General features: G+C 51.3%; 2 protein-coding genes across 2 annotated transcripts; one reads left to right on the top strand and one right to left on the bottom strand.

Annotated features, from left to right (window-relative positions):
- Positions 1 to 6477: 6477 nt before the first annotated feature.
- On the top strand, positions 6478 to 6928 carry GAST (gastrin). The gene is made up of 2 exons (XM_006901714.1): positions 6478 to 6688; positions 6828 to 6928. Exons 1-2 carry the CDS (start codon positions 6478 to 6480, stop codon positions 6926 to 6928), a joined length of 312 nt encoding a protein of 103 aa, XP_006901776.1.
- A 5427-nt stretch (positions 6929 to 12355) lies between these two features.
- On the bottom strand, positions 12356 to 21070 carry HAP1 (huntingtin-associated protein 1). Its single transcript, XM_006901715.1, has 14 exons — positions 20587 to 21070; positions 19488 to 19567; positions 18987 to 19103; positions 18745 to 18856; positions 18591 to 18660; positions 18278 to 18377; positions 18128 to 18194; positions 16676 to 16806; positions 15904 to 15960; positions 15500 to 15634; positions 15240 to 15331; positions 13739 to 14151; positions 13146 to 13370; positions 12356 to 12402 (listed from the first exon to the last, which is right to left on the bottom strand). The coding sequence occupies exons 1-14, from the start codon at positions 21068 to 21070 to the stop codon at positions 12356 to 12358; spliced, it is 2130 nt and encodes a 709-aa protein (XP_006901777.1).
- Positions 21071 to 26683: the final 5613 nt, after the last annotated feature.

A 26683-nucleotide genomic window follows, 5' to 3' on the forward strand; every position in this document is an offset into this window, starting at 1 on the left:
GAAGATCAACCGCATTCACACATGTAAAGATTTACCAGTACCTGGCACACAGTCCTGTTATGATGACAGGTGGAGGGGACACAGGGTGGAAACAGGACCTGACCCAGGCTCTGATCATCAGCTTGTTAGACCCTCTAACTAGAGTTTTCTGATCACCAGGCTAGTCAGTGCTGGAGCTAGGAATCAAACCCTGGACCCTCCAGTTCAAAGCCCCTGCATATCTATAGCTGCTGACATCAACCCTCTCCTTAGGCTTCATCCTTGCATTTCTTTTAGTAGCAACTCAGGCCAGGTGTCCCTCTCTGTCAGAGCCTCTGAGAAGGAGAACCTTGTTGGCAGGTGCCCTTTTTCACGGAAAAATGCTTTTTTTGGGGACGTGTTTACCTTTACAAGGGCCCCTGGTGATGCTGTGCATTAAACACTGGCTCTGAAGCAAAAGCTGGTGGTTCGACTCTATCACTCACTCTGAGGGAGAAAGTTGGGGCCATCCGTGTTCCCATAAAGATTTCCAGCCCTGGAAACCCTGTGGGTCACCTCTTCCCTGTCCTGCAGGGTCTCTGAGTCAGGGCCACCACTATGACGGTGGGACACAGACCTCATCACCTCTCTCCCTTCACTGCAGTCCTCTGATGTATGGATGAATGATAATGATTTCACTGAAGCCCAAATGGACTACTAAGGAATGAGGGAGAATGTTCAACAAAACAAAACTGGGCACAGGTTGCTTTCTGTCCATCACCTTCAGGAGATCCCCCCAAGTCATTTCCTTCATTCCTGGGAGGAGACAACAGCTCGGAGAAGAGACATGGAGTTCAGCAGTTGGAAAGGGTCAGGACAGGGAAAACCCCCGCATTTCCATCAGACAGTGTTCACCTGCAAAGGGAACACAGCCCATTGGCTATGCGCTGTCCCTCTCGTCTCTGCCCATCTCTGGCTGCATCTGCACATGGCAGGTCTCCACTGTCATGCGTTGAAAGAGGTCCATACGTCCATTCAGAAAATGACCATTCCTCCACCCTCCAAGAGCCATAGCCCCTCCACTAGCAGAAATGGGGTCTTAGGCTCCAGTACATCCGGGGTCCTGCTGGAGGCTTCTCATTTCTTGTTACCACAACAACATGAGCATCTCCAGCCCCTAGGGTGCTCCCCACTCCACAGCTGCCCCCAGACCCTGCAAAGTCTCTTTCCTCTTTGAGATCCGGTGATTCAATTAATTATCGCCTGCCAGTGCCTACACTGTTTTTGTCGCTTTCATTTATCCCGTCTGCTGAGTCACAGACTCTTGCTCTGAATTAGAGTGGTTATTCACAAGAACATTCACCGCTGGTTGCCATGGACACCTCACAGCCTGCTTCCTTCATCACCTGTGAGCGTGGGTACCACTGCCCCTTATCCAGTCTCTAAGAGACATTCAAACTCCCCCAAAAAAGGAGGGGCTCCAATCATACATGAATGAGAGCAGAATTTCTCGTATAAACCTTGGAAAGATAAAAATAGCAAAGAGCTAGTTGCTGCCGGCTCCGACTCATAGCAACCTTATATACGACAGAATGACACCCTGCTAGATCCTGCGCCATCCTCCAAATCTGAGCCGTGCCTAAGCCGTCACTGTCACAGTCAATGTGTCAGCCCATCTCATTGAAGGTCTTCCTCCTTTTCATTGACCCAACAGTTTCCCAAGCATCATGTCCTTCTCCAGAAACTGAAAACATGCCCAAAGTACGTGAGACAGAAACCTCACCAACTTTGCTGTTAAGGAGCATCCTTGTTGCGCTTCTAAGACAGATTCATTTCTTCTTTTGGCAGTCCAAGATATATTCCATATTCTTTGCCAACACAACAGTTCAATGCTATCAGATCTTCTTGGGTTTCCTAATCATTTGCCCAACTTTCACCTGCATAGGGAGCAGATGAAAAGGCCATGATTTGGGTTAGTCTTTAAAGTGACAGTCTTGCTCTTCAACACTTTAAAGACCTTGATCTTCGCACCTTAGTCTTCAAAGTGACATTCTTACTCTTAAACACTTTAAAGACAATATTGGCAGCAGAACTGCCCAATGCAATACACTGTTGAATTTATTTTTTTTAATTTTATTTTATTATTTTTTGCGTGTACCATCAAATCAGATCTGACGGTACAGGAGGAGATTGTTCCTCCTTCTCCAGAAGAGTATCTGGTGGATTTGAACTGCACACCTCTGGGATTACAGTGCAGCTTCTTGCCACTGGGCCACCAGAGCTCCCCTGTTGAATTTCTTGACTGCTGCTGGGCACTGATTGTGAATCCAAGTAAAATGAAATCACTGACAATTTCAATCTTTTCTCCATCTATTGTGATACTGCCTAGAGAATCAATTTTGAGAATTTTTATTTTCTTAACGTTAAGACGAATCCATACTGAAGGCTGTAGTTTTGAGTTTCATCCATAAGTGTTCCCAGTCTTCTCTGTTTTCTGCAAGCAAGGTTGTGTCATGCATGTCACAGGTGGTAAGCTTCCAGCATCACAGTAACGGGCAAGTCACCATAGTTACGTTAGACTAACGTGTGAACTGAAAGAGCTGGTTACAGCCATCCAAACTGGGTAGAAATAGCAGTTGATCAAATAAACCAAAAAGGATACCATTTTGCTTTCTGAACATCTTTGGTGAAACCCTTAGCTTGCTAACCATTTTAAGATGTGTTTTGGTATTGGAAAGTTGTGAATGATTTCTTCTAATTACTAGCTCCCTTGAAAAACAAAATGAAGAGACTTGAAATGCAAAACTCTCAAGGAATTGGCTTGGGGCAGGGGCTGGGAGGCTTGCAGGTGGTGGTCAGTGGGCAGCAGGCCAGGGGAGTTAGAGATATGTAAGGTCAATCCAGCCCAGCTCTGTGAGCACAAGAAGAGAGACATCGAGAGGTTTCTGAAGTAAGAGGAAGGTGAAGGGGTTCAGAGGTAACCAGGATGTGACCCGCTAAGCCATCAGCCCATGGTCCATTGCTCCTGATAACCACAGCACGTCCTGTTTGCAGAGGGGACAGGGGATCGATACATCACCCACATTCACACACTCCCTGCTCTTCAAACATCAATATTTGGTAAAATATACCTCTTCTGAACCTCAGGTCATCTGATCCATCCAAGTCACCCACCCTGCAATGGGATAAGGGTGCAAGGGCAAGCATGACCTGAGGACATAATGAGGGACACTGTCCCCGGACCCTGGGGCTTGTCTCCTGCCCCTCATGCCCAGCTGAAGCCCTGCCCCCTCCCCATGAAGGTCAACACTCTCCCCTTGCCCACATACCTGATGACCGGTTAGTTGATGAACTCTATGGGTGGTACCTCTGCCCCACCCCTTTCCTCCCACGTGGGAGAAGCCTATCTTGTGGGGAGGAGGGCTTGAGAGGCCCGAGGACTTTATAAGCTGGGCTGGGGCTCCCAGTGGAGCAAAGCGCTGAGAACTTCTGGCCTGCAGCTGTACCACCTACCATCCCAGCTCTGCAGGTGAGACAACCTGGAGAGGGAAGTGAGGGGGGAAGAGGGTCAGCAGGGCCCCATTCCCCAAATCAAAGTGTCAAGCCACTGGCCATAGTCTAAGGCTATGTCACTGGGACTCTAGGACAGGGACCCTTCCCTTTAGATCAGGGCAGAGTGAGGGCCTGGGTCCACCTCTCTGATTCCCAACCTATGGAAATCAGTGCTTCCCAATCAATGGGAATCTGTCCCCCTGCTCCAGCCGGGACCCTGTTCAGACCTTTTCATCATCCCACTCACCTTTCATTCTGCTTGGCAAGTAAGGCTAGGGGCTAGTCTCCACATCTCTCACATGAGAAAACTGAGGCATCGAAATGACTGGCAGAGCTGGGCCTGGAACTTGCAGCTTCTCCATCCCAGCTCAACTCTTTCTTTGATGGTGGAAATGTTCCTTTTCTGCACTGTCTAATACAGTAGTCAGGAGTCACAGGTGCACTGGAAAGGTGCCTGGAACAAGTAAGGAAATAACCTCATTTGTCTCTCAGCCCCTGAAGCTAGGAGTCCAAATTCAGGGTGCTGCCAGGGCCGAGCTCTTCCCAAAGGCCCTCGGGTAGCATCCTTTGTCGTCTCTCAGCTTCTGGCAGGCCTATACCTTCCTTAGTTTATGTGTCTTCTGTCTGTCTGTGTGGCGCTTCTCATGTTCTATAGGACACTATTCAGGGGGGATTAGGACCATCCCTGCTCTGGAAGTACAAGCAAGGCGCTCCTTAGAGGCAAGGATGGTGAGACTTTGTCTCATATGCTTTGGGCATATTGTCAGGAGGGTCCTTGGAAAAGGACATCGCAATGGGGAACATGGAGGATCAGAGAAAGATAGGAAGACCCCCCCAACAAGATGAATTGACACAGCAACAATTACAATGGGCTCGAGCATGTCAGAAGTCATGAGGATGGTGCCGGGTAGGGCAGCGTTTAATCCAAGCTGCTGTTCGCAGGATTGCTATGAGTAGTGGTTGCCTTGACGGTGCCTAACAAAACAACTCTGGTACCATGTTGTGTTGACTTAACTTGATACCGTCTTCAACGGCCCTATTTCCCCAAGTAGGACCACCACATTTAAAGTCCCCAGGAGTTAGGTGATTTTAGAAGCAGAGAGAGCAGGGTGTCCTCTGGGCCAGAGATTCCTGTGAAAGATGGATCGTGATCAAGACAAAGTCTGAGACACGGCAACGGCGTGAGAGCCATAACTGTTGGAGGGACACAATGAAGTCTCTGACAGGAAGGGAGGGGACCCAGGGCCCTGAGGGGCTCTTCATCTTGGGCTGGCACATGAGGCACGTTTGAAGGCTTTCATACAGAGAGAGGCTAAACTAGTAAACTGAGAGAAGTTCGAATCTTAACTCTGGCTTTTCCCATTCTTTCCCCGTTGCCTTCCTCCGAGCCATTGACCTTTGTAAGGAATGTACTTTATTCTGTAAAGAAGAGACAATCATTGGGCTTGTGGTGGTTTTGTGATAACTGAGAGGGATGCTGGGAGGAAAATGAATGGTAAAAAAAGGCCAACAAAACCTCCTTTCTGAGCTCATCAGAAATTAAAATGCTATTGAAATTAAAAAAGAGAATTCCCTAAGCGGTGGCTAATGATCTGCTTCCGAAAGCTCACAGTCACAGAAAACCTGACGGAACGCAGCTCTCTGAAAGTGGGATTACCCAGAGTCAAAATCCACTCAGCCTGAATTTTTTATAAAGCTCATCAGAATAATGCAGCTACCAGGTCACAAAGACGTTGAGTTCAGAGAATGGATGAGTAGCTGAATTTCTTATGTGTTAGCAACAGTTTGCTTCCATATCATGGCTTCCCCAAACTCTATTTATCCTGCCAGAGGCTTGCAAGGACTATTTAACTGCTTAATTGCCCTCACAGAGCATTTCTCTTTAGTAAAAGTTGCAGGAAAAGCATCACAAAAACTGTGTTGGTCCAGCCCCACATGGTACAGATGCTTGTGGTCTCTTGGGTATAGGCGCCCTCATGGCACAGTGGATTAAATGTTGGAAGTTGTTGTTGTTGTTGTTGTTAAATGCCATCGAGTCGCAGGCGACTCATAGCGACCCTATGAAGGAGAGGCCTCGAAGCTTGGGTGCCTTTCATCCTCTCTCTAGGTTCATAGTGTTTCCGGAGGCAAGCTCTTACAGAAGTGGATGCCACTCCTCCTTCCAAGCTTGTTTTAATCAGGGAGCCCCACCCCACTCTCTGTCCGCATTGGGTAGTCAACCATTAACGCTTTTGACACATCAGTGTCACAGTGTTCAGCCTCACAGCAACCACAAGTGACCACGGTACGGCAACTTGTACACCGGGGCTATACGAAGTAGTTACTCAAAAGTCAGTGGTTCGGATCCACTAGCCACTCTTGAGGAGAAGGATGAGACTATCTGCTCCTGTAAAGCCTTAGAACCCCTGTGGGCAGTTCCCAGTCCTCCTGGGTTACTGCTGCTGCTGCTGCTGTTATTGTTGTTGTTATGTACCATCGAGTGGGAACCGACCCATAGCTAACCCTCCAGCGGGTTTTCAGAGGCAGGTAATGGCACGGGAGGAGATTGCCCATTCTTCACGCACTCCTGGGTTACTATGAGGTGAAGCGACTCGGCCGCAGTGGGTCTCCAAGGCGTGTTCCTAGGTCTCTTCAGGCATTTGAGTGTGCATGTTCCTTTAGTATTACTACTTAATGTTGTTATTAAACTATAGGACATGAAACCTTTACGGAGCCCCAGATATGGCCTCAAATTGTGCAGAACAGATCAGAAACCATTGCTCTAGGTCTTTCATTCTCTCAAGAAATGGAGTGGGTCATGAAGAGAAGTGCAATGCTCCAGGGTGGAGCCAGCAATAGTCCACCAGACTACATCCCACACAGAAGCAGATCTGTCAGCAGAAGGGGTCTGAGGTCCATCCCATCCAGTCCCCCCGCCTCAGCCTGCCCCACCTTTAAACTCTTCTCTCCCCTTTCTTTGTAGACGAGATGCTGCGCCTTTGTGTGTACGTGGTCACCTTGGTGCTGGCTCTGGCCACCTTCTCTGAAGCTTCTAGAAAGCCCCACTCCCAAATGCAGGACGAATCCTCGAGTCCAGTGGCGAGTCGGGGCCTGGAGCTGCACTGGCCAGACCAGCTGGGCCCAGCCTCCCGTCACCAGAGGCAGCTGGGGCCCCAGGGTCCTTCACATTTCGCGGGAGGTAGGAGCTGCTTACCTGGCCAAGCCCCCTAAAGGCTGCTCCACCTACCCACCTCCTCGGGATAATGCCCTTCCTCCTCCCTTGCCCCCTCTCCAGCTCACAGAGGCCCACCTCTGACCCTTCTTGTCCCACTCCTCAGAACTGTCCAAAAAGCAGGGGCCGTGGATGGAGGAAGAAGAAGAAGCATATGGATGGATGGATTTCGGCCGCCGAGCTGCCGAAGAGGACAAACGTCGCTAGAACAAGTCTCAGAGCCCCATTCCCTCCTACCCAAGCCCAGTTCTGTCCCATGAAAAACAAATCAAAATAAAGTAGCATCCAAGGATCATGCATGTCAAGTTCATTCAGTGGGGCAATGGAGGGAGACATGGGGAAGGGACACAGGGAGGCCGGGAGGAGAGCTGGGTGCCACCTAGGGGAGGGACCAGGACAAAGTCCTGTCCAAGTCTTCAGAGACCAACACTGACCAATGATCTGTCTACAGGTGCAGGTGGGAAACAGGCAGTGGGTTTGCAGCCAGAGCAGCAAGCTTCTTAGAAAAGAAATCATGTCCCTTTCTGTTTAAACCTTCTCTATCAAAGCTCTAAAGGGCTAGGCCCACCTCTTCACTGTCCTCCATCTGTGCATGTCCCTTACACACACACACACACACACACACACACACACACACACACACACACAGATCTCTCTGCCCTGAGCCCTTCTTTGCCTTAACGGTCCCCTGACACCCTTTCTGCTCCTCACTCTTCATAGACCTGATTATTATCACAGCCCAATGCTTTCTTTAAATCACAACCTGTAGTTGTAGGCTGGGGTCTCTAAAGAAACAAAACCCAATGATATAGGAGGAAAGCACTCATCTTTCCTCTTCAGAACTGCTGGTGGATTCGAACTGCTGGAGCTCTGGCCTTTGGGTTAGCAGTGCAAATCACTGCACCCTACATGGTCAGAGCTCCTCCGTAAATATCATCAACTCAAACTCAACTCATCGCTGCTGAAGTGGATCCAACTCAGAGCTGTCCCTCCAGCAGGTTTTCTGAGCCTGTAAATGACGCAGGAGGAGACTGCTCGTCTTTCTTTTGGGGAGCAATATTAATATCATGTTGTTGTTTTGTGCCGTCAAGTCGGAACTGGTTCCTTGATGAACCTCCAACAGTTTCTCAGAAGCTGTAAATGACATGGAAGGAAACTGCTCATCTTTCTTTTGAGGAGCAAATAGTGGATTTGAACCACGTATCTTTGGGTCAGCAGCACAATTCCTTAACCTCCAGGCCACCAGAGCTCCCTATTAATATCATAATAGTTAAGATACACTATACATATATTACATTCTACTGAGGGTCACAGCCATGTTGACACACAATGTTAACCTTTACAGTAGTTGTTGCCAGTTGTCTGCCTCCCCAGTAGAAAAGAAACACAGACAAGGGGGGGCACATGCCTTCTTCACTGATATGTTCCCAGTGCTAAGGCACTCAGTGCCTGCTGCACAGGGGATACCAGTAGACATTTACTAAATAGGCCAGTGAGAGGTTGGACCAGGCACTTGCTAGTGTCGCCCCAGCTTCTCTCATTGTGCTTGTGCCTGCTAACAGTTCTCTCCCCTCAGACACGTGTTATTATCTGCTGGAGGGCTTTCTCTCAGCCCTGCACCAGCCTCGCTGGGAGTGCTGGGCAATGAATGCCTCCAGAAGCAGCCCCGGGTCAATGGCAATGAGAATTGGAGATCTACCCCAGCTTCCTTGGCCCTCAGAGGGATAACCACCTCTCAGGCATTCTCCATTGTCTCCATAGTTACGCCTCCGGATTGAGCTCCGTTAACCCACCTGCTCAATGACATATCCTTTACTGGCTTCTTTCCCTTTCTCATTTCACTCCCTCACTCCTGTTCAGTGACTCTTGGAATCATCACCCAAATCAACTACAAGTACACCTCAGAGATAACACAAGTTTGGTTCCAGGCCACCTAATAAAGCAATTCACACAAATGCTTTGGTTCCTTTGTGCAGAGAAAAGCTATGCCTACACTAGTCTATTAAGAGAGCCCTGGTAGCTTAGTGGTAAGGAACCATGCTGCCAACACAAAGGTAGGCACTTCAAAGCCAACCAGCTACTTCACGGGAGAAGGATGGGCAATCTCCTCCTGTGCGATTTACTGCCTCTGAAAATATGTGCATCGGTTCCAACTCAACAGTATACTACCACCACAAAGGAGCTGTGGGGGCTTAGTGCTTTACCTGTTTGTCTGCTAACTAAAAGATTGGCAGTTCAAATCTGCCAGCCAGTTTTCAGGAGAAAGATAGACAATCTCCTCCAGTCACGATTTACCCCTCAGAAACCTGATGAAGGGTCACTATGATCTGGAATAAACTTGATGGCAATAGGGTTTGGGTTTTGGTGGTCTATTAAAGGAGCTCTGGTGGCTTAACAGGTTAAGGGTTGGACTTCTGATCAAAAGGTTAGTGGTTTGAACCCACCAGCCAGTCCACAGGAGAAAGATGAGGCACTCTATTTCTATATAGGGAGCTCTGGTGGCTTAGAGGGGTAAGGATTTATACTACCAACCCGAAGGCACTCGGTTCAAATCCACCAGGTACCACACAAGAAAAAGAGCCGCAATCTTCTCCCATGCAATTTACAGCTCTGAAAAGCAGCTGAAGGACCAGCTACGAGTCGGTTCAGACTTGATGGAGCCCTAGGACCCTATGGAACAGTTGAACTCTGCACTGTCAGGTAGCTGTGGCTCAGAATCAACTCGACGGCAGTGGATTGGGCTTGGGTTTTTAGGTAGTCTATCAAGTGCACAATAACATTGTGGGAAAGTTTGAAATATTCAGAGAAATAGCAAATTGTGGCACAGAGACATGGAGTGATCACACACTGTAGGCAAAAGGACACCAACAGACTTGCTTGATGCAAGTCTCCAATTTATTAAACACAAGACAACAACAAAAAAACCAAACACATATTCTCTACAACGCATGATACCTGCACACATCAGATGTTTATCTTTCCAGCTCTGGTGGCAAGTGTGTTGTTGTACTAATTAAATCCTTCCCTCAATTTATTTCCAGGAGAATTCATCCTAAGACCATACGGGGCTGTGTAGCTATAATACATGGGGGCCAGAAACCAAGAGATGGAGCCAGAAATGTCCCCTCTCCATCACTCCTGAGGCCCACCTCAGAGATTTGAGCTTCCTGGCTCCCTCCTCCCCAAACTTAGGTCCCTCCCCCAATTGTAGGTTCTGCTAGACTAGAGATTCTGGTTCTGGAGGAGGTATGGCAGACTGCCTTCAACAGGGAATAAAGATTTTCTTAAACCTAACTGCTGCTACTTGCTCAGTTTGGGCTCTCCATGCCAGTGGACCAGGAGTTACTAACTACGTGCTTATCGACCTTGACCAGTGTGAGGAGCTGGGTTCGTGCCAAACTTAGGGAACCCACTAGGGTGTCACTAAGGGATCCTTGGTGCTTCCTGCCTCGTGTTAATCAGAAAAGGACAACAGCACCCCTGGCCTGACAAGGGTGTAGTACCCGAGGGTTCAGACTGACACAGCTCAAGTGTTGGCCCAGGATATAAAAGGAATCTAGAATGAGAGGAAAGAGATAAAGAAATACTATTTATGGTTTCAGTGCCAATATTTGCAGTGGGGACCGCAGCTTGTATCAGTCACCCTCTAGTTGTATTTAATATCAGCCTCCACCTTCAAGCACAATCGAGTGTCAGTCAGATCAGAGTGAACTCAACATAGAGCTTGAGCGCCTCAGAGCAGAACAAGGGGTGGACTGTAGCGGACTGTACACCCATCCCTTAGCACTCATTGTGTCTGTACGTGGCAAGAGTCTGGCTACAAGCACCAGTTATTTTCTTCTTCAGGGTTTTCCTCAGCTCACACATGGGGCAGGCCAGACATGCCAAGGTCAGAATGCTCGCCAGGAGCGATTTCCAGGAGTCAGAGCTACCTCTTCCTCTGGGTGGAGTAACAGTGGTCTTTCTGTACTGGCACCTCCAAAACGTGAACATGGAATGACTGAGAACCTTGTTAAAATGCAGATTCTGACTCGCTAGGTCAGGAGGAGCCTGAGAGTGTTCATTTACACACTCGGAAGTGTCCAGGTCTACACGGTCACTGACCTGGAGGTCACACTTTGGGTTACAGAGGTCTACACACACACACACACACACACACACACACACTCCCCAGTGGAATTGAGTCTTCGATGCCTCAAACTCCTTTTCATTAGCTCCTTTTGTTCTCACTTCCCCACACCCTCTAAGAGTCCTCCCTGGTGACTATCTTCCACGTAAATGGCTTAGTCTCAGATCCTATTCTAGGTCGGCTTCAGAGGACTTTAATCCAAGGGAGTGAGTGACCCTCACACCTGCTTTGACTCCCACAGTCAGGGTATGGATTGGATCAGAAAAGGATCAGCTCAGGCTCCAGGGACCCGAGTTCAAATCCCAGCTCAACAAAGCTGTCAGATCCTGGGAGAGTCACTTCACCCACCTGAGCCTTGGTTTCATCATCTGACAAATACTGTCGTTAAGCTGAGCCAGTGCCAACTCAGGTCAACTTTAGGTGCAACTTTATGAAAGAAACACTGCCCAGTCCTGAGCCGTCTTTATCACCCTTGATATGAATGACCGTGTTGTACAGCTATTACGTCAATCCATCTCATTAGGGTTCCCCTCATTTTCGTTGACCCTCTACCAACAGTGATATCCTTTTAGGGTGACTGGTCAGTTAGTTTAGTCAATTGGACAGACAGTCCTTGGCAGAGTATCTGGTATCAGAGCCTGCTCTCTCTCCATACATTGTTCCATCAAAGCACACACACACACACACACACATTAAGAAAGGTGGAGGCCAGACCAGGTAGCAAACAGCTCCTTTATTTCCTGCACCAGCATGGAGACAGGTTGACAAACAACATGAGACTGAGAAGCACGTGGGGAGGAGGACAGGTACCAATGGAAAGACCTGAACCCCAGGCCCCCACTGCTGACCCACTGCTGACAAATAAGGGGCAGGAGGGGGAGGACATTTGGAAGGAGAAAGTTCAGGGTGGGGTGACTGGGCCTCAGGTGGCGAGCCTGGACACAGGTCACAGGCCAGGATGGGTGGTTAGGGGGCAAGGGAGGGGGGAAGACACACACGCTGGGCACAGGGATTCCTCACCCACACATAGAGACACCTCAGGTTAAAACAGTAACTAGGGACTGAGGAGAAAAGACAGAGAACGGGAAGAGAAGGGTCAGGTCCCTAGAAGCCAACAAGGACTTGGGAGTCACCTTTGACCTGGGAGAAGGGTGTTGGGACGCTCAGAACCACCTCCTACACTGGAGCCTGTGTGTCCCCCGGCTCGGTCATGCCCGCTCACAGCTGGGTCTGGTAGCTAGCGGGCCTCCCCCTGGACCTCTTCCGCCCCCTGGGCCACCAGGTGATCCAGGCCCAGCAGCTACAGCTTTTGCACCAGCTGCAGAACAAGGGCCGGGGCTCCTTCAGCCTGTCCCAAAAGAGGGTTGAGGCTTGGGCCTTCAAGCTCTGGCCCAGGTTCATGAGGACAGTGGGGGGGCTGGGGGCGGACAGGGTGTCCTGTTTAGGAAAATGGGACAGAGGGTCTGGGGCAGGTGGGGCTTGGCCAGGCAGCGGAAGGAGGGGTCTCATGCTGTCTGTGGGGCCTCTGCAGGCTGCTGGGAAACAGCAAAGCCTGGAAGAGAAGGGGGGTGGACGTGAACTAGGGACCTGAGGACCACAGGCCTGGCCTGGGCAATGGACAGGGGCTGTGGCCTGGGGAGCTACACCAGAACGAGATAGAGAGCTAACACTTGATAGTTAAACAAGTTGCCTACTGGCTATCCATAGAGGTCACTGTTCAGTTTACAGCCTGTGCAACCGTACACAGCAGCCCTTTGAGACCGTGAGACCAGTGCTGTTCCACCCGCCATCATAGTGGGGGTGGGCCAGAGGTGCAGGCCATGGTGGAGACTTCCAATAGGTTATGCACTTCAGAGCTGACCCAGCAGGACAGCAGGGCGAATGGGCACTAGGACAGAATCAGAGGGGAGGGCCAGGCCAGAGAAGGTGCTATGGAGAAGCAGTGAAGAGAATGGGCTCAGATCCACTCCTAGCTGGGAGACTTTGAACAAGTAACTGTGACTCTCTGAGCCTCAGTTTCCTTATTTTATAAACAGGGACAGTAATTCCTGCCTAGGGGGTGGAGGACCAAAGGAAACAACGCACAGAAAGGGTTAGACCCTTAGTGCAGGGTCCGACCCACATGAACAAGGATCACCAGGATACCAGGACCACCCTGAGCTCCTTGCCCGACGCAGCATGTGGCATCACTAGGGACGGCTCATCGACCTTCTGGGTTTTCTAGCTAGGGACGGAGACCCTGACCCACCCCACCCCTCAACCCTGCAAGAAACCTTCGCCCACCTTCAGACTCACCCAGGGGACTGGTCCAATTGTGGCCCTTGGTGGCGGAGGCTTTCGTCCCAATGGCCTGGGTGGCCCCAGAAGGCCCCTCTTGCTCCCAGGCCCTGGGAGGGTGCTTGGCCCTGTCCTTCTCCAGCCTCCGAAAGTCCTTCGTGGGCACCCCGGGCCGTTGCTCCACGATCCCGCCCCCCATGTGTGTTTTGGCCTGCTGCTGCCACTGCTGCAGGGTTGGGGAGCCTTGGGGATGGGGGAAGTGGGGTGGGGGTGGGGGAGAGGGGTGGGCAGAGACAGGAAGCTGAGACGCAGTAGGGGGTTACAGTCCCAGACCTGACCCCCAGCCCAGTACCCAGGAGAAAGGGGGGTTAGATCTGGACATCTATGTAAATTCCATGTAACTGAGTAAGGAGGCCAGTTTTCCCCACTAAGGGGGGTCCCTCAGGGGCCTATGGAAATTCTGTGCAAAGTTCATGCAAATCCACACACTGGGTGGGGCGAGGCTGGGGTAAGTGAGCACTGGAGGGGCTCACCTACCCTGGCCTTTCACAGCCTTGAAGATCTGCAGCTTGGCTGGCTGGCCAGAAGGAGGCCCCCACGGGAGCACTCACCTTTCTGGAGCATCTTCTGCCTCAGCTGTCGGCGGCACTGTGTGTCTTGCCAGTTGGCTAACTGCTGGAGGGCACACTTCATGTCCAGGTGGGAGGGGCCCGAGCTGCTGGCCTCCAGGGCTGAGGTAACCACGTCCGTCCGTGTCTCCTCATCCAGCTCCGGCTCTATCTCCTCCCAGTCCTCAATTTCCTCCACTTCCAGCTCCTCCTCGTCTACCACCCTCTCCTTGGCGGCTGGCACCACCTTCTCCACTTCCTCGGGCGCTTCCAGCTCCTCCTCAGGCACCAGCTCCTCCACAGGCACGAAGTCTTCGACTGACACAAAATCCTCTTCTGGCATCGAGCCCTCCTCAGCCTTGAACCTCGCCGCCTGCTGCTGCCGCTCCTCACGGTAACGGCAGTGTTGCTTGTATCTGGGCAGGGAGACAGGAAAGTCTTTCCACAGCCCTGCAAGCCAGACTCCTGGGATGTCTCCCACAAAGGGGGCTGAGAAGAAGTTCAACCTCTAGGCTGCCCCCTCTCCAGCTTCTCTGGGAGCTCTCCTTCCCCTGCCAGTCTGCATTTTACCTAATGGTTAATCTTCAGTTGTGTACCAGCCAAGAGAGAGAGGGGGCAGGGTACCAGCTACAGTGCTTTAAATACCAGCACCTGCTTCTAAAGGAATAGGATGGACCCCCCAATAGTGCATGGGCCCCACCTTCTCTAAGCATCTCTACTCGGCTGCTGCGCAGAACAGATGAGTAAGTACTTACTATGCCCCCAGCTTCCCTCCGTTATTTAACCTTCACAGTCCACCCTACAGCTGCCCTAAGAACAAGCCTGTTCTAAGGCCCAGATAGGTCACATGAGGCCAAAGACACACAGCCAGCAAAGGGACCAAGCTGGGACTCAGTCCCAGGTGCTCCCAGGTTTTAGGTCACAGCTCGTCTACCTCTTGGGCTCTGGACAGCTGAAAGGAAGGCTTTGGTCCCCATTTTAAACAGCCTTAAACCAGGTGGTCACCTTCAGGGCAAGATCTGAAGGAAAAGAGGGCAGCTTCTTTCCAGAATGACTCTCAGCCCTGACGCCCAAAGAGAAAGGTCTTCTCCCGGGGGTAAGGGTCACGGAAGGTGCTGAAAGGTAAGGGCAGGTGGCAGAGGATCGCCTGGCCGGCCGGCTTACCCCAGGTTCGAGGTCTCCCTTGATGATCTTTCATAATTCCTTCAACAAAGAAAAGGACCTTCACTGTACAGAGGCAGAGGCAGTGGAAATCACCAAGTCTCAGGGGCCCAGCTATGCAGATAATTCTCAGGAGGAAATGATGGCCCGAGACCATGTGGACAGAGAAAAGGGTAGTGAGTGGGGGAGGCTGGGCAGCAAATACAGGTATTGGAGTAGGAGGAGCCACAGGAAGGGAAGGCCAGGGGGTGGGAGCAAGGCCCCGCTCTTTTATTAGAATAACAGCTCCTCCTGAAGGGGGCAAATGGAGGTCAGGTAGGGCCTGGCCATCCCAGCTATGCACCTTTCCATAAAAAACATGGGGTCCGAGATGATCCTTCGTATAGACGTCCTGAGCTCCTCAGCCAGGGCCTCTTGGAAGCCAGGGAGTGCCTCCTACAGGGAAAAAGGGGGGCATTACCACGGGACCCTCCAAACCCCCTCACACAGGCAGGCACAGGCTGAGGATGAGGGCAGAAGCCAGCCTGCAGGGCTGAGGCACCCAGAGCACCCAGAGGTCAGGGTGCAGGATCCCTGAAGAGTGTCTGGGGGAAGGTGGCTTACCAGAGGCATGGCGTATGTGTAGTGGATGACAGAGCCGGTGGACACCTGGGCTTGCTGCCGGAGGGTCTTGACCTCTTCCTGGGCCTCAATCAGCATGCCCCCACATTCCATGTACTTCTCCCGCAGGTCCTGCAGCTGGGACCCGCCCACCGCTCTGTTGGGACCCAGGCACATGAACCCAGCCCGCTTCTTCCCCGAGACTCCAGACCCAAACAGCGACATGCAAGTGCCCCCACCACCTGCCAGGCCCTACACCAGATACTGAAGGTTCAGAAAGGGACAAGACTCCATTCCGGTCTACAAGGTGCGCGGTGAGCCAAGGGTGTGGGTGCACGAACTCACAAGGGCTGGGGCAGGAGTCTGGCAGGGGTGGGGTGGGGTCTCACCTCCTCCTGGAGCTGCACCTGGATTTCCTTCTCTGACGTCAGCTGCTGCTGCAACTTCTCAGTCTCAGCCCCATACTGGAAGGATCCAAGATGGGTAAACCCCCACCCCAGCTTCCCCAACTCCCGTGCACCTTTCGCTTCTAGAGAACCTTCCCAGGGCATTAATGAGTGTTTAGGAGCCCCTCAAGCGAGCAGTCACACAGGAGATCAAATAAGGGTGGGGTGGGGGTGCCCTGCAGTCTGGCTGCTGAGAGAATGTCATTCTCATTGGACCCTGGTCCCTTCCTCGAAGCAATGAGGGGGCAGGATGGTGGGGAACTGGGAACTGTGGGCTCCATGAAGGGGGTGCTTAGGTCTTATTAACTGAATCATGTGCCCCCTAAGATACTCAGTGTACCTCTATACATGTGATTATAATGTCTTTGGGAATGGTTTGTCTGTTATGTGAACAAGGCAGGATTAGTAAAGGATGTGTCTTGAGCCAATGTCTTGAAAGAGAATCGACAAGCACGCTGAAAGCAGAGAGAGGGGAAGAGAGACACCATGCCACGCGAAGATCACCAAGGAGCCAAGGAATAAGGACCTTCCCCCGGAGCCAACAGAGAAAGCCTTCCCTAGAGCCGGTGCCCTGAATTCAGACTTCTAGCCTCCTAAACTGTGAGAAAATAAATTCCTGTTTGTTAAAGCCACCCATTGTGGTATGTCTGTTATAGCCACACTAGACAATGAAGACAGGTCCCCTGGAGGCAGGACAGAAGGAGGGGAGCCCTGCACACACACCCCCGCTCACCGACTGACAGCGCTGCTGCAGCTTCAACACCTGGGCCCGCAGCTGGCCGACCTCCCTCTGCTGCCGGTCCTGGTTCTCCATCCTGAGCGCCAGCACCTCGGACAGCTCGGCCATCTGCTGGCTGGCCTCCGCTGGGGAGGAGCAGGGCAGGGCAGGTCAGTGCTCACTCCGCTGGCCTTTGGGGGACCAGGTCTGGTCCTCTCAGACTCCTCCACCCACCCCCACCCCTCAGCTCCTGCAGAGTTCCAGAGGTTTCTACAGGGTTTAGCATTCCTCAGTCAGATCTTCTCGTCCATAAATGTTTATTGGCTGACACTGGGCCAGGCACTGGAGTGAGCAGTCAATGAGACCTGGTCCAGCCTTCACTGAGCTCAAGTCTAGTGCAGAGACAGTTAGGGAAAAAGAAGTCACAAGAACGCACAGCACAGACTAAGGCGGCGCAATTATAAAGGGCAGACGTCTGCAGCACCCAGCCCAGCCTTGTGAGGTCTGGGAAGGATCGCAAAGCTAAGACCTCCACGGGGCAAATGGAGCTCGGCTAGGCCAAAAAAGGAGGCCACAGGCCCAGGTGGAGCATGGCAAGGCTCAGAAGGAATCATCACAAGAAATAACAGGTGAGTGACAGGGCCCAGGACACAAGGCACAAAGGCTGGGGTGGAACCTTTGGCCAATGAGAGGTACTTTAAAGAGCTTCAGGCAGAAGAATGACATGGTCAGATTAGGTTCTAGAAAGTTCATTCCTGTTGTGTGTAGAAGGACCAAGAGGAAGAGGGGAGGCAGAGGCAACAGTTAAGAGGCTACTATAGCGGCTTAGGTGGACTGCGTGAGAAGCAGTCAGACTAGGGAACCAGGAGGAGTCCTGAGCAATTCCTCACACAATATGAGGACCAGCTTCTATTCCAAGGTCTGTAGAATCATTCAGGGAGCTAAGGAACCCAGGAATGGAGATCAAGATTGGGCTAGATGAGTTCTCAAGGGACAAACGCTGTGCCTGACTTAGAGCCTAGGACAGAGCCTAACAACTGGTGCCTGATACACGGTAACAGGTGCACTGTCCCCACCCCAGTGCCTCTGGGAATCAGGTCTCGGGCAAAATGACAGAGCTATCATTTTCTGGATTTCAGCCCTCCACCCTTCTTCCCCCCGAGTTGTAACAGGAGACAGGATCAGAGGATGCCTGGAGATTCCGCACCGCATTTTATAATTTGTACAAAGCACTTCCTTAGCTGTTGTTTCTCTTGATCCTTGTAACCCCTGAAGGGCCAAGATAATGAATGTCCAGTTTAAAGATGAAAGGATTAAGGTTTGGGGAGGTCAAGAAAGTCATCCAAGTTCACACAGCTAAGAAGTACCAGAGCTGGGACTTGAACTCAGGGCTCTGGATTCCAAGTCCTGAGTTCTGCCCTCCATTCCTAGGGACCAGCCCCACCCCCGAGTCACAACATCACATACAAAACTGCTCCACACACTGCAGAATGAGCATCTGCTCCTCCTCCTCCAGGGTGTCAGGTTGGGAGGCCTGGAGGGAGGGAGGGAGAAAGGAAGGGGCAGGGGTGTCAACACCCCTCAACCCGTGGGGGCGCCCCCTTTCCCCATCCTCACCTCCTCTCTCAGCTGATCATTCTCCTCTTCCAACCGTCTCAGCTTCTGCTGCAGGGCTTCCACCTGTGGGCAGTGGTGCAGCGATTCCTTCAGGGGGGTCCTAGTGGAGGAGGGCAAGATGGAAGTGGGGGTGCAGGGAGGATGGATACCCAGTTCCTAGCCATCTAGGACCCCCAACCCAGACTGAGCGTGACCATCTCAATTCACCCCAGCAACACTGATGATGGCTGGCGCAGTGTCTCTGTCCCTGTTTACAAACTGGGAAACTGAGGTTCAGAGAAGAGGCTGCCAGGTGCAAAGGCAGGATACTCACTGCTTGGGGGCATCATGAGGATAGTCACACCGATGCTCTTCCTCTTCTTCCTCCTTCTCTTCTTCCTCCTCTTCCTTTCCACTTCCCTCTTCTTCCACTTCTTTCTTTTCTTTATCTTCTTCTTTCTCCTCCTCCTCCTCCTTCTCTTCTTTGCCCTCTTTCTCCTCCTTCTCTTGTTCCTCTTCCTCCTCCTCCTCCTCTTCAGAGTCTGAGTACAACTGAAGGAGGTCATCCCGCAAGCTCACCTGCTGTCTAAGGTGCAAAATCTGGCAGGAGGGGAGAGGAGCCCTGGGTTGGGGAGCGGGCAGGGGCAGGAGGCCAGGTGTGAGGGGTATGAGGGGACTGTAGCCAGGTCTGAGACGGCACAGCCCTCCCCCCTGCCCTGCTCCCAGTTACCTCCTCCCTGGCCGAGCTCAGCATTGCTTCCAGTTTGCCATTCTCCTCCATCAGAGCACTGTTCTGTTTCACCAGGGATTGACCAATGCGAGCCGCCGTACTCAGGTCCCGCTCTTTCTGCAGAGGACCCACCAACCATGGGAACTACTTTCCTGGTTCCCAGTGTCTCCCACAGAGGTGGGAGACGTTGAGAGAGGGGAGGGTCAGAGGCTGGGGGTCAGAGGGAAGCTAGGCCACCTGGGAAAAGCCTGTCCACTCCTTAGGTCTCCTGGGCACTAGACTAGGGGCTGCCATTAACTCATGGTGGGACCTGATTCAGTTTCCGCTTATGGAGAAACAGATTGGCTCTTAGAGCTCTACCATCCTGCACACTGCACTTACTGGTTTCCATGTGAGATGCCCCCCGAGGGATAGCTAAGCAGGAGAGAGAAGACCCCCACATCACAGGACAGAATCAAAGTGAGGGCCCAGGGCTGACCGGAAAGGGATGCTAGCACACACCTCCTCCAGCAAATTCAACATCACTTTGACGTCTTCCTGGGTTATCTTCTTAACTGGTGGGGGTCGGTCAGAACATAGCACTGGTGGAGGAGGTAGGGTGGTGAGAGGCAGCCCAAGCAGGTCAGAGAGGAGACATATGCCCTCCCAATTCCTTCATGTCCTCAATAATTAATAATAATAATAATAATAATAATAATAAATAGCTCTTCCTCAATAAGGACCAGGCAGGCTGCCCCTTAACTCTCATCATCTCCCAACACTCAGCACTCAGCACTGCCCCCCCCCACCCCGGCCCCTCAGAGCTGCATCTTGTCACTGGAGAGGCCTGGGCCAGGTAAGGAGACTGCAAGTGGAGGTGGGGGTCTCAGGACCCTTGGGTGCTGGTATCCAGGAGATTGGAGGCAGCTGGGAAGAAAGCCAAGATCTCACTCTTGACCTCGAGAGAAGCCTGGGGCAGCTCGTGGTCATGAAACAGTGAGCCCACCCCGCACCTGTTGCGTGTGGAGTGGAAAGGAGTGGACTTCTCTCTAGCACTGGAGAAAGGGGCACCACTTAAACCTCAAACTTCAATCCAGAGAGCACCCCCAAAACCAGAAGAGGAAGGAGGCCAAAGCCCAAGCTAAGCCCTGCCCACCTCCAGGAAAAGCCTGCTCTTGAACCTGTAAACTGAGAGGTAGGCAAAACCACCCCCTGCTTCCACACACCTCCCCCTCGGCCCACCCACCTCCCCCTCCCCGGGGAGCGCGCGGCCAACGCAGGCTCAGAGCGCGCCCACAGCGTCCTCAGCAGCCCCCCGCCCCTCTCCCAGCACTGCGGTAGCCTGGGGAGGGGGCACGGAGAGTGCGCAGAACCACAGCAGCAACAGGCGCGCAGAAGGGGCGGACCCCGAACCTGACCGACCCACGGCAATCCCGGCACAGAAGCGAGAGATGGGGAAAGGGTCACCAGACAGGCACCGCAGGCTGTGACATCGCGGGGGTGGGCGCAGGGGTGGGACTAGCTGCCACAGGAGACAGGGCGCTTGGCCCCGACGGGGGACTCCTCGTCCCAGGAGCTGCGCTCACCCTACCCGGGCTAGGGTCCCGGGAACCCTGTTTACCTTCCTCCAGCTCCCGAATGAAGGCAGCGCGCTCGGGACCGGACACTCCGGGCCGCCGGCCAATATAGGCAGCCGGCGACTTCCAGATGCCCGCCGCCTTGTCAGTCCCCAGGCCGGCGGCCCGGATCCCAAAGGGCCCTTGGAAAATGAAGCGGGTCCATCGCACGTCCGCGTGGCCGGGCACGGACTGGGCATCCCCCTGGACGGCCGAGAACGTGAACGCGCGCGGGGCTCCGGTCTCGGCGGCAGCCTTGGAGGTTGGGCAAGCACTGGCTGGGGGTCCCGAGGTGGATCTGGACTCCGAGGCGGATTGGGGTCCGGGTTCGGGTCCCGGTCCAGGGGCCTGTGCGGGGGCGGGGGTGGGCTCCGCCGAGGGCTCCGGTGCAGGGGTGGCTGCGGGCGGGGGTGCAGGCGTGCGGGTGGCGGGGTCGGCGGGGCCCGGCTGGTCCCCCACGCAGCCCCGGGCGGGGTCCTGCGGGTGCATCCTGAGTCCGCAGTCGCTGCCGCAGCCCGGCCTTTATAACCTGCGCCGGGAGCCGCGGCCGCCGGGCCGTACCATCGCGGGGAGGGGGCGGCCGAGGAGCAACTGGTGGTGTCGGCGCCGGGGCTGGTGCGGAGGGGGTGACGCTCCGGAGCAGATGGCAGGAGGAGGAAAAGGGCACGATGAAGAGCCGCACGGAGGTTCCAGCTGGTTCTGTCGACTTGGCTTTGGAGGAAAAGAATTGCTCCCCCCTCTCCCCTTGAGAAAAATGGTTCCTCCCAAAGCCGCTGCTTCCCCGGGTCTCTGCTACCCTGACTCTCTCCGGACGCGAGTCAAAATTTAAAAAAAAAAAAAAAAAATCTTTTGTTGGATTGGAACTGACTCCCAGCTGACCCTTCGTCATGGGGTTTCTGGGGCTGCAAATCGCACGGGAGGAGATTGCCCATCTTTCTCCCACGGACCAGCTGGTGAGTTCAATTTCCTTTCCTGATGTCTTTCCACCCACCCACAGCCAACCCAACTTTTAAAATATGGTCCTGGGTGACTTAGGATTTAAAGCAGAAGTGTGTTTCTTCCTTTGGACTGAGGGCGAAACTGAGCCTCCTGGACGACTTTGAACACCCTGGCCAGCCCCAAGCTCACAAACCCATGCTGGCGCTCATACTTTTCAAGCTCTGGGGTCTTCCTCCTGTCCCCATTTCCTTCTCCCTGACCCTAATCAGTTGCCAGATTCTGCTGAGTTGTAACTCAGGTGCCCCAAGGCCATTTGGACCAATAGGCACCTCATGTGGCAGAGTAGACTTGACCACGCTGTAGAGTCCATTTGCTGCTTTTCCTGATGAGGTGCCCCCAGAGGGCTAGGTAGGGCAGGGAGGCAGGAGAAAGAGGACCCCCACCTCACAGACAGAATCAAAGTGAGGGCTGGGGCCTGACAGGAAGGGAAGCACACCACACACCTCCTCCAGCAAATGTAACATCACTCGGTCATCTTCCTAGCTGTCTTCTTAGCCAGTGGGGTCAGTCAGGACACAGCACTGTCAGAGGAGGCAGGGCAGTGAGAAAAGGCCCAAGAAATCAAAGAGAGGCCATTCCTTCATGTCGACTCATCAACTTTTCCTAAAGCACCAGCACGCTGCTCCTTAACCCCTAATACCTCACAACGCCCCAATATTCAAGCAACCTCTGAACTGGACTGAACTTCATCTTGTCTCTGGAGAGACCTGAGCCAGATAAGGGGAGTGCAGTGGTCTGGGCTCTGGCCTAGGTGGCCTAGGTGGGCTCTCCGGATGCCTGGATGCTGGCATCCAAGGGAAAGGAGGCCACTGGGAAGCAATCCATGTACAGAGTTCCCATCCTTGACCCCAGCAAAGCCTTGGCCAGCTCCTTTGAGCTTGTGGGTCATAAACACGGTGAGATTTACAAAGTCACTCACTCTCTACATCCGTTTCACGAGGAGAGGGGAGGTCTTCTCTCCAGCGCTGGAGGAACACCTGAGACTATGGCCCTTAGTCACCTTTTGAACTTGGGAAAAGATTCATCCTTTTGGTTCAACTTTCAGCCAAACAATAGACAGGATACAGGAGAAGACTTAATTGTGCTGGTGTGAGACCTGTACATGGATCAAGAAGTAGCTCAAATAGAATGAGGGAAGACTGTATGATTTAATATCAGGAAAGGTATGTGTGAGGATCACATCCTTTCCCTTTATTCCGCATGTGTTGACATTGTTGTCATTGTCATTGTTGTTAAGTACCATTGAGATGGAACTGAGCTGACCCTCCAGCGGGTTTTCAGAGACAGTAATTTGCCAGGGAAAATTTTGCCCAGCTTTCTCCTGTGGAGCACGTGGAACCACATACCTTTGCACTGGCAGTACAATTTCTTACCACTAAGCCACCAGAATGGCTAGAACAGTACCTATAGATTAGGAACTGACAGATGTTCAAGCAGGATTTAGAAGAGTTCATGGCACCAGAGGTGTCATTGCTCATATCAGATACGTCCTGACTGAAGGTAAAAAAATACAACAATGTCTATTTTTGATTTATTAACTATGCAAAGGCATTTGACTGTGTGGATCATAACAAATTATGGTTGACGTTGAGAAGAATGGGAATCCCAGACCACTTAAATGCCAAACCTACACCTAGACCAAGAGGCTATTGTGTAAACAGAGCAAAGGAACACTGCATGGTTTACAATTAAGAAAGGTGTACATCAGGCTTCCACCATTTCTCCATTCTTATTTAATCTGTCACTGGGCTAATAGGTAAACAAATAGGTCTTGGAGAAGGTGCAGCCAGCATACTCTTTGGAGGCAAAGAGGATGAGCTTTTTCACCTTACATACTTCGGGCATATGGTTAGGAGGGACTATTCCTTGAAGAGGGGCAGGATGCTTGGAAAGGTGGAGGGTCAGCGAAGGAGAGGAAGACCCTCGACCAGGTGGATTGACAATGGTGACTGCTGCAATGGGCTCTAACGTATCAGGAAGTGTGAAGATGGCACAGGATAGGATAGGGTTCAGATCTGTTGTTACAGACTTGCTACAGGTTATACTCAACTCAGTGGCACCTGACAACATTTAATGTGTATGCTGAGCAAGTTATTTGAGAAGCTGGACTCTATGTGCATCATGATTGGATCCACAGTCACTTCACTGGTACCAGAGTCGGTAGATCAGGAGACATGTTGCACTGGGAAAGCCTATGGTCAGGGACCTCTCCAAATTATTGAGGAGCACTGATAGCAGTTTGAGGATTAAGATCAGCCTGATTCAGGCCATGGTCAGTCACTTGGCATCTGAGAGCTGGACAATGGCTAAGGATGACAGAAGAATCAATGCCTTTGAGTTGTGGTGTTAGAGAAGAGTATCTGGTATCCCCCGGGCTGCCAAAAGAATGAGCAGATATGTCTGAGGAACAGTGCAGCCAGAGTGCTGCTTGGAGGCAAGGATGACAAAGTTTCCTCTCACATACTTTGGACAAGTAGTTAGGCGAGGATATTCCTTGTAAAACGACGTCATGCTTGGAGAGGTGGAGGGCAGGGAAAGAGATGGCAACCCTCGGCAAGATGGATTGACACAGTAGTGACAGCAGTAGGCTCAGAGATGATGAGAATGGTGTAGGTTAGGACCGAGTTCAGATGTGTTATTCCCAGGGTTGCTGTGAGTCAGACTCAGCTTGATGGCAGCTAACAACATAGAGTCTAATCTGAGAACAGCAAGAGGAGAACACTATCACCAGGGAGGCACTCCTTAGAATAACCAGCCATCTGAAGTCAAAAAGGAGCGCTGGTGGCCTAGTCCCTAGGGAATCATGATGCTGACCTAAAGGTGGCCAGTTTGAATCCACCAGCAGCTCCAAGGGAGAAAGATGAACAAGCTCCTCCGTGCAATTTACAGCCTCCAGAATCCCATTGCAGGATCCGCTATGAGTTGACTCCCACTGAATGGCGATGAGTTGAGCAGGACAAAGAGCAGTACACGTGCATAAAAAAGAAGTACAAGCTCCAGTGTGAACAGATACACAGACACCTCTGTCCACTCACTGCAGCATTACGGCGACAGAGAGAGAAACAATTTGAGTGCCCATCGGCAGATAAATGTGTAAGTACCCGTGGTTCACGTGATGGAAAACCAGTGAAAAATGAAGAACAGCACAGATGAACCTGGAGGACCTTATGCTGAGTGAAATAAACCAGGCACAAAAGGGACAAATACTGTATGAGTCTGAAGATACAAATAGCTAAAGAAAAGTATATGAAAAGAAGGAAACAGTCTTTGATGGATACCAGGGATGAGAGGAGAAAGGGAAGAAAAAGCAGTAATTAGATAATAGACATATAATAATAGTTTGGGTGAAGGTAAAGGCTGTATAAAATAAGGGGAGATTAGGAAAATTAAAAGGATCAATTTTGTCTGATCCCAGGTACATGAATTATGTAGACTGGGCGAATGCAAGGAGGCACCTCTCTGTCCATTAGAAGCCGTCACAGCTCCGTGACAGGTAAGTACTCTCTTTCCCCAATGATTTCTAGCCTCTGAAAACCCACTGGGCTCTGAGTCAGTTTGGCGGCAATGAGTTTTGAGTTTGACCCCATGCCCAAAGATCACCCTGGTTGCACTTCCTCTGGTTTCACTTCCTCCAAGACAGGTTTGTTGATTCTTTAGGCAGTCCATGGAATATTCAGTACTCTTCACCAGCACCACAGTTCAATGACACCAGTGCTTCTCCAGCTTTCCTTATTAAGTGTCCAGCTTTCACAAAGCAATGGAACATACCATGGCTTGGGTATAGATGGTGATGATGATGATGATGATGATTATGTGTGTATCGTCAAATTGGATCCAACTGGTACAGGAGGAGATTGAACCGCGCGCCTCTGGGATTGCAGTGCAGCTATTTGCCACTAGGCCACCAGAGCTCCTTTCACCTTGATCTTTAAACTCAGTCCTTTGTTTTTTAGTATTGTATAGAGGTCTTTGACAGCAGATATTCCCCAGTACAGCACATCTTTGGGTTTCTTGACTGTTGCTCCCTTGAATATTGATTGTGGATCCAAGTAAAAGGTTAGTGTTGTGACATGTTTTAAAAAGAAAGTATCTAGACATTAAAAAAACAAGAGTCCTTGGCAGCTTCAGTCTTATTGGATCTGACTGGTACAGGAGGAGATGGCCCCTCCTTCTCCGGCAGAGCCTCTAGTGGATTAGAACCACATATCCCTGTGATTGTAGTGCAGCTTCTTGCCACTAGGCCACCAGAACTCACCTCAGCAGCTTCAGTATTTTTGCAACCTATTGTGATACTGACTTCTGGTGCAGTTATTGAGGATTTTTGTTTTCTTAATTTTGAGATACAATCCATACCTATGATCTTTAAAAAGTGCTTCAAGTCTTCTTCAATTTTAGTAAGACAGGTTTTATCATTTACCTAATAGAGGTTATTGATGAATCTTACTTCACTCTTGATGCCGCATTCTTCTTCATATAGTCCAGCTTCTCGTGTTACTTCCTCAGTGAACAGATTGAACAGATATAGTGAAAGAATGAAACCCTGATTCACACTTTTTAAAATTTTATTTTAAATCTTTCAACATCCCTTTGTTCAACTCAGGAAACTGTTTCTTGGTCTATATACAGATTTTGCATACACACAATTAGAATTCCAGCTGTTCTCGATATTATCCGCAATTTTTTATAATCCACGCAGTTGGGTGTCTTTACACAGTAAATAAAGCATGAGTGAACGTCTTTCTGGTGTTCGCCCCTTACAGACAATATCCATCTCACATTCGCAATGACAGGCCTTGTTCTGTGGCCTCTTCTAAGTCCAGAATTTCTCACTATTCCTTTCAATGTCCTTCTCTAACCACTTAAAAATAATCTTTAGCAAGATTTTACTTGTGTATGATATTAATGATATTTGTTAAATAGTCTCTGCATTCTGTTGGATCATCTTTTTCTTGGAATGGGCACAAATATGTGTCTCTTCCATTCAGTTGGCTGGAGAGCTGTCTTCCAAATTTCTTGTCACAGACTAGTGAGTACATCCAATGCTGTCTTTGTTTGTCGACACACTAATTAGTATTCTGTTTACTCCTGGAGCCTTATTTTTTT

This window comes from Elephantulus edwardii, unplaced genomic scaffold (assembly GCF_000299155.1).
Source record: "Elephantulus edwardii isolate Elephantulus edwardi_28Jun2011 unplaced genomic scaffold, EleEdw1.0 scaffold00340, whole genome shotgun sequence".
In the NCBI taxonomy this organism is placed as follows: domain Eukaryota; kingdom Metazoa; phylum Chordata; class Mammalia; order Macroscelidea; family Macroscelididae; genus Elephantulus; species Elephantulus edwardii.

What these genes read in the sequence shown, in the direction of transcription:
- GAST (XM_006901714.1), top strand. Translation starts at nt 6,478, where the DNA reads ATGCTGCGCCTTTGTGTGTACGTGGTCACCTTGGTGCTGGCTCTGGCC. An exon ending in TCCTTCACATTTCGCGGGAG is followed by an intron (nt 6,689 to 6,827) that starts GTAGGAGCTGCT and finishes CCCACTCCTCAG; the next exon opens with AACTGTCCAAAAAGCAGGGG.
- HAP1 (XM_006901715.1), bottom strand. Translation starts at nt 21,070, where the DNA reads ATGCACCCGCAGGACCCCGCCCGGGGCTGCGTGGGGGACCAGCCGGGC. An exon ending in CATTCGGGAGCTGGAGGAAG is followed by an intron (nt 19,568 to 20,586) that starts GTAAACAGGGTT and finishes CTCCTCCACCAG; the next exon opens with TGCTATGTTCTGACCGACCC. An exon ending in GCAGAAGATGCTCCAGAAAG is followed by an intron (nt 13,371 to 13,738) that starts GTGAGTGCTCCC and finishes CCCATCCCCAAG; the next exon opens with GCTCCCCAACCCTGCAGCAG.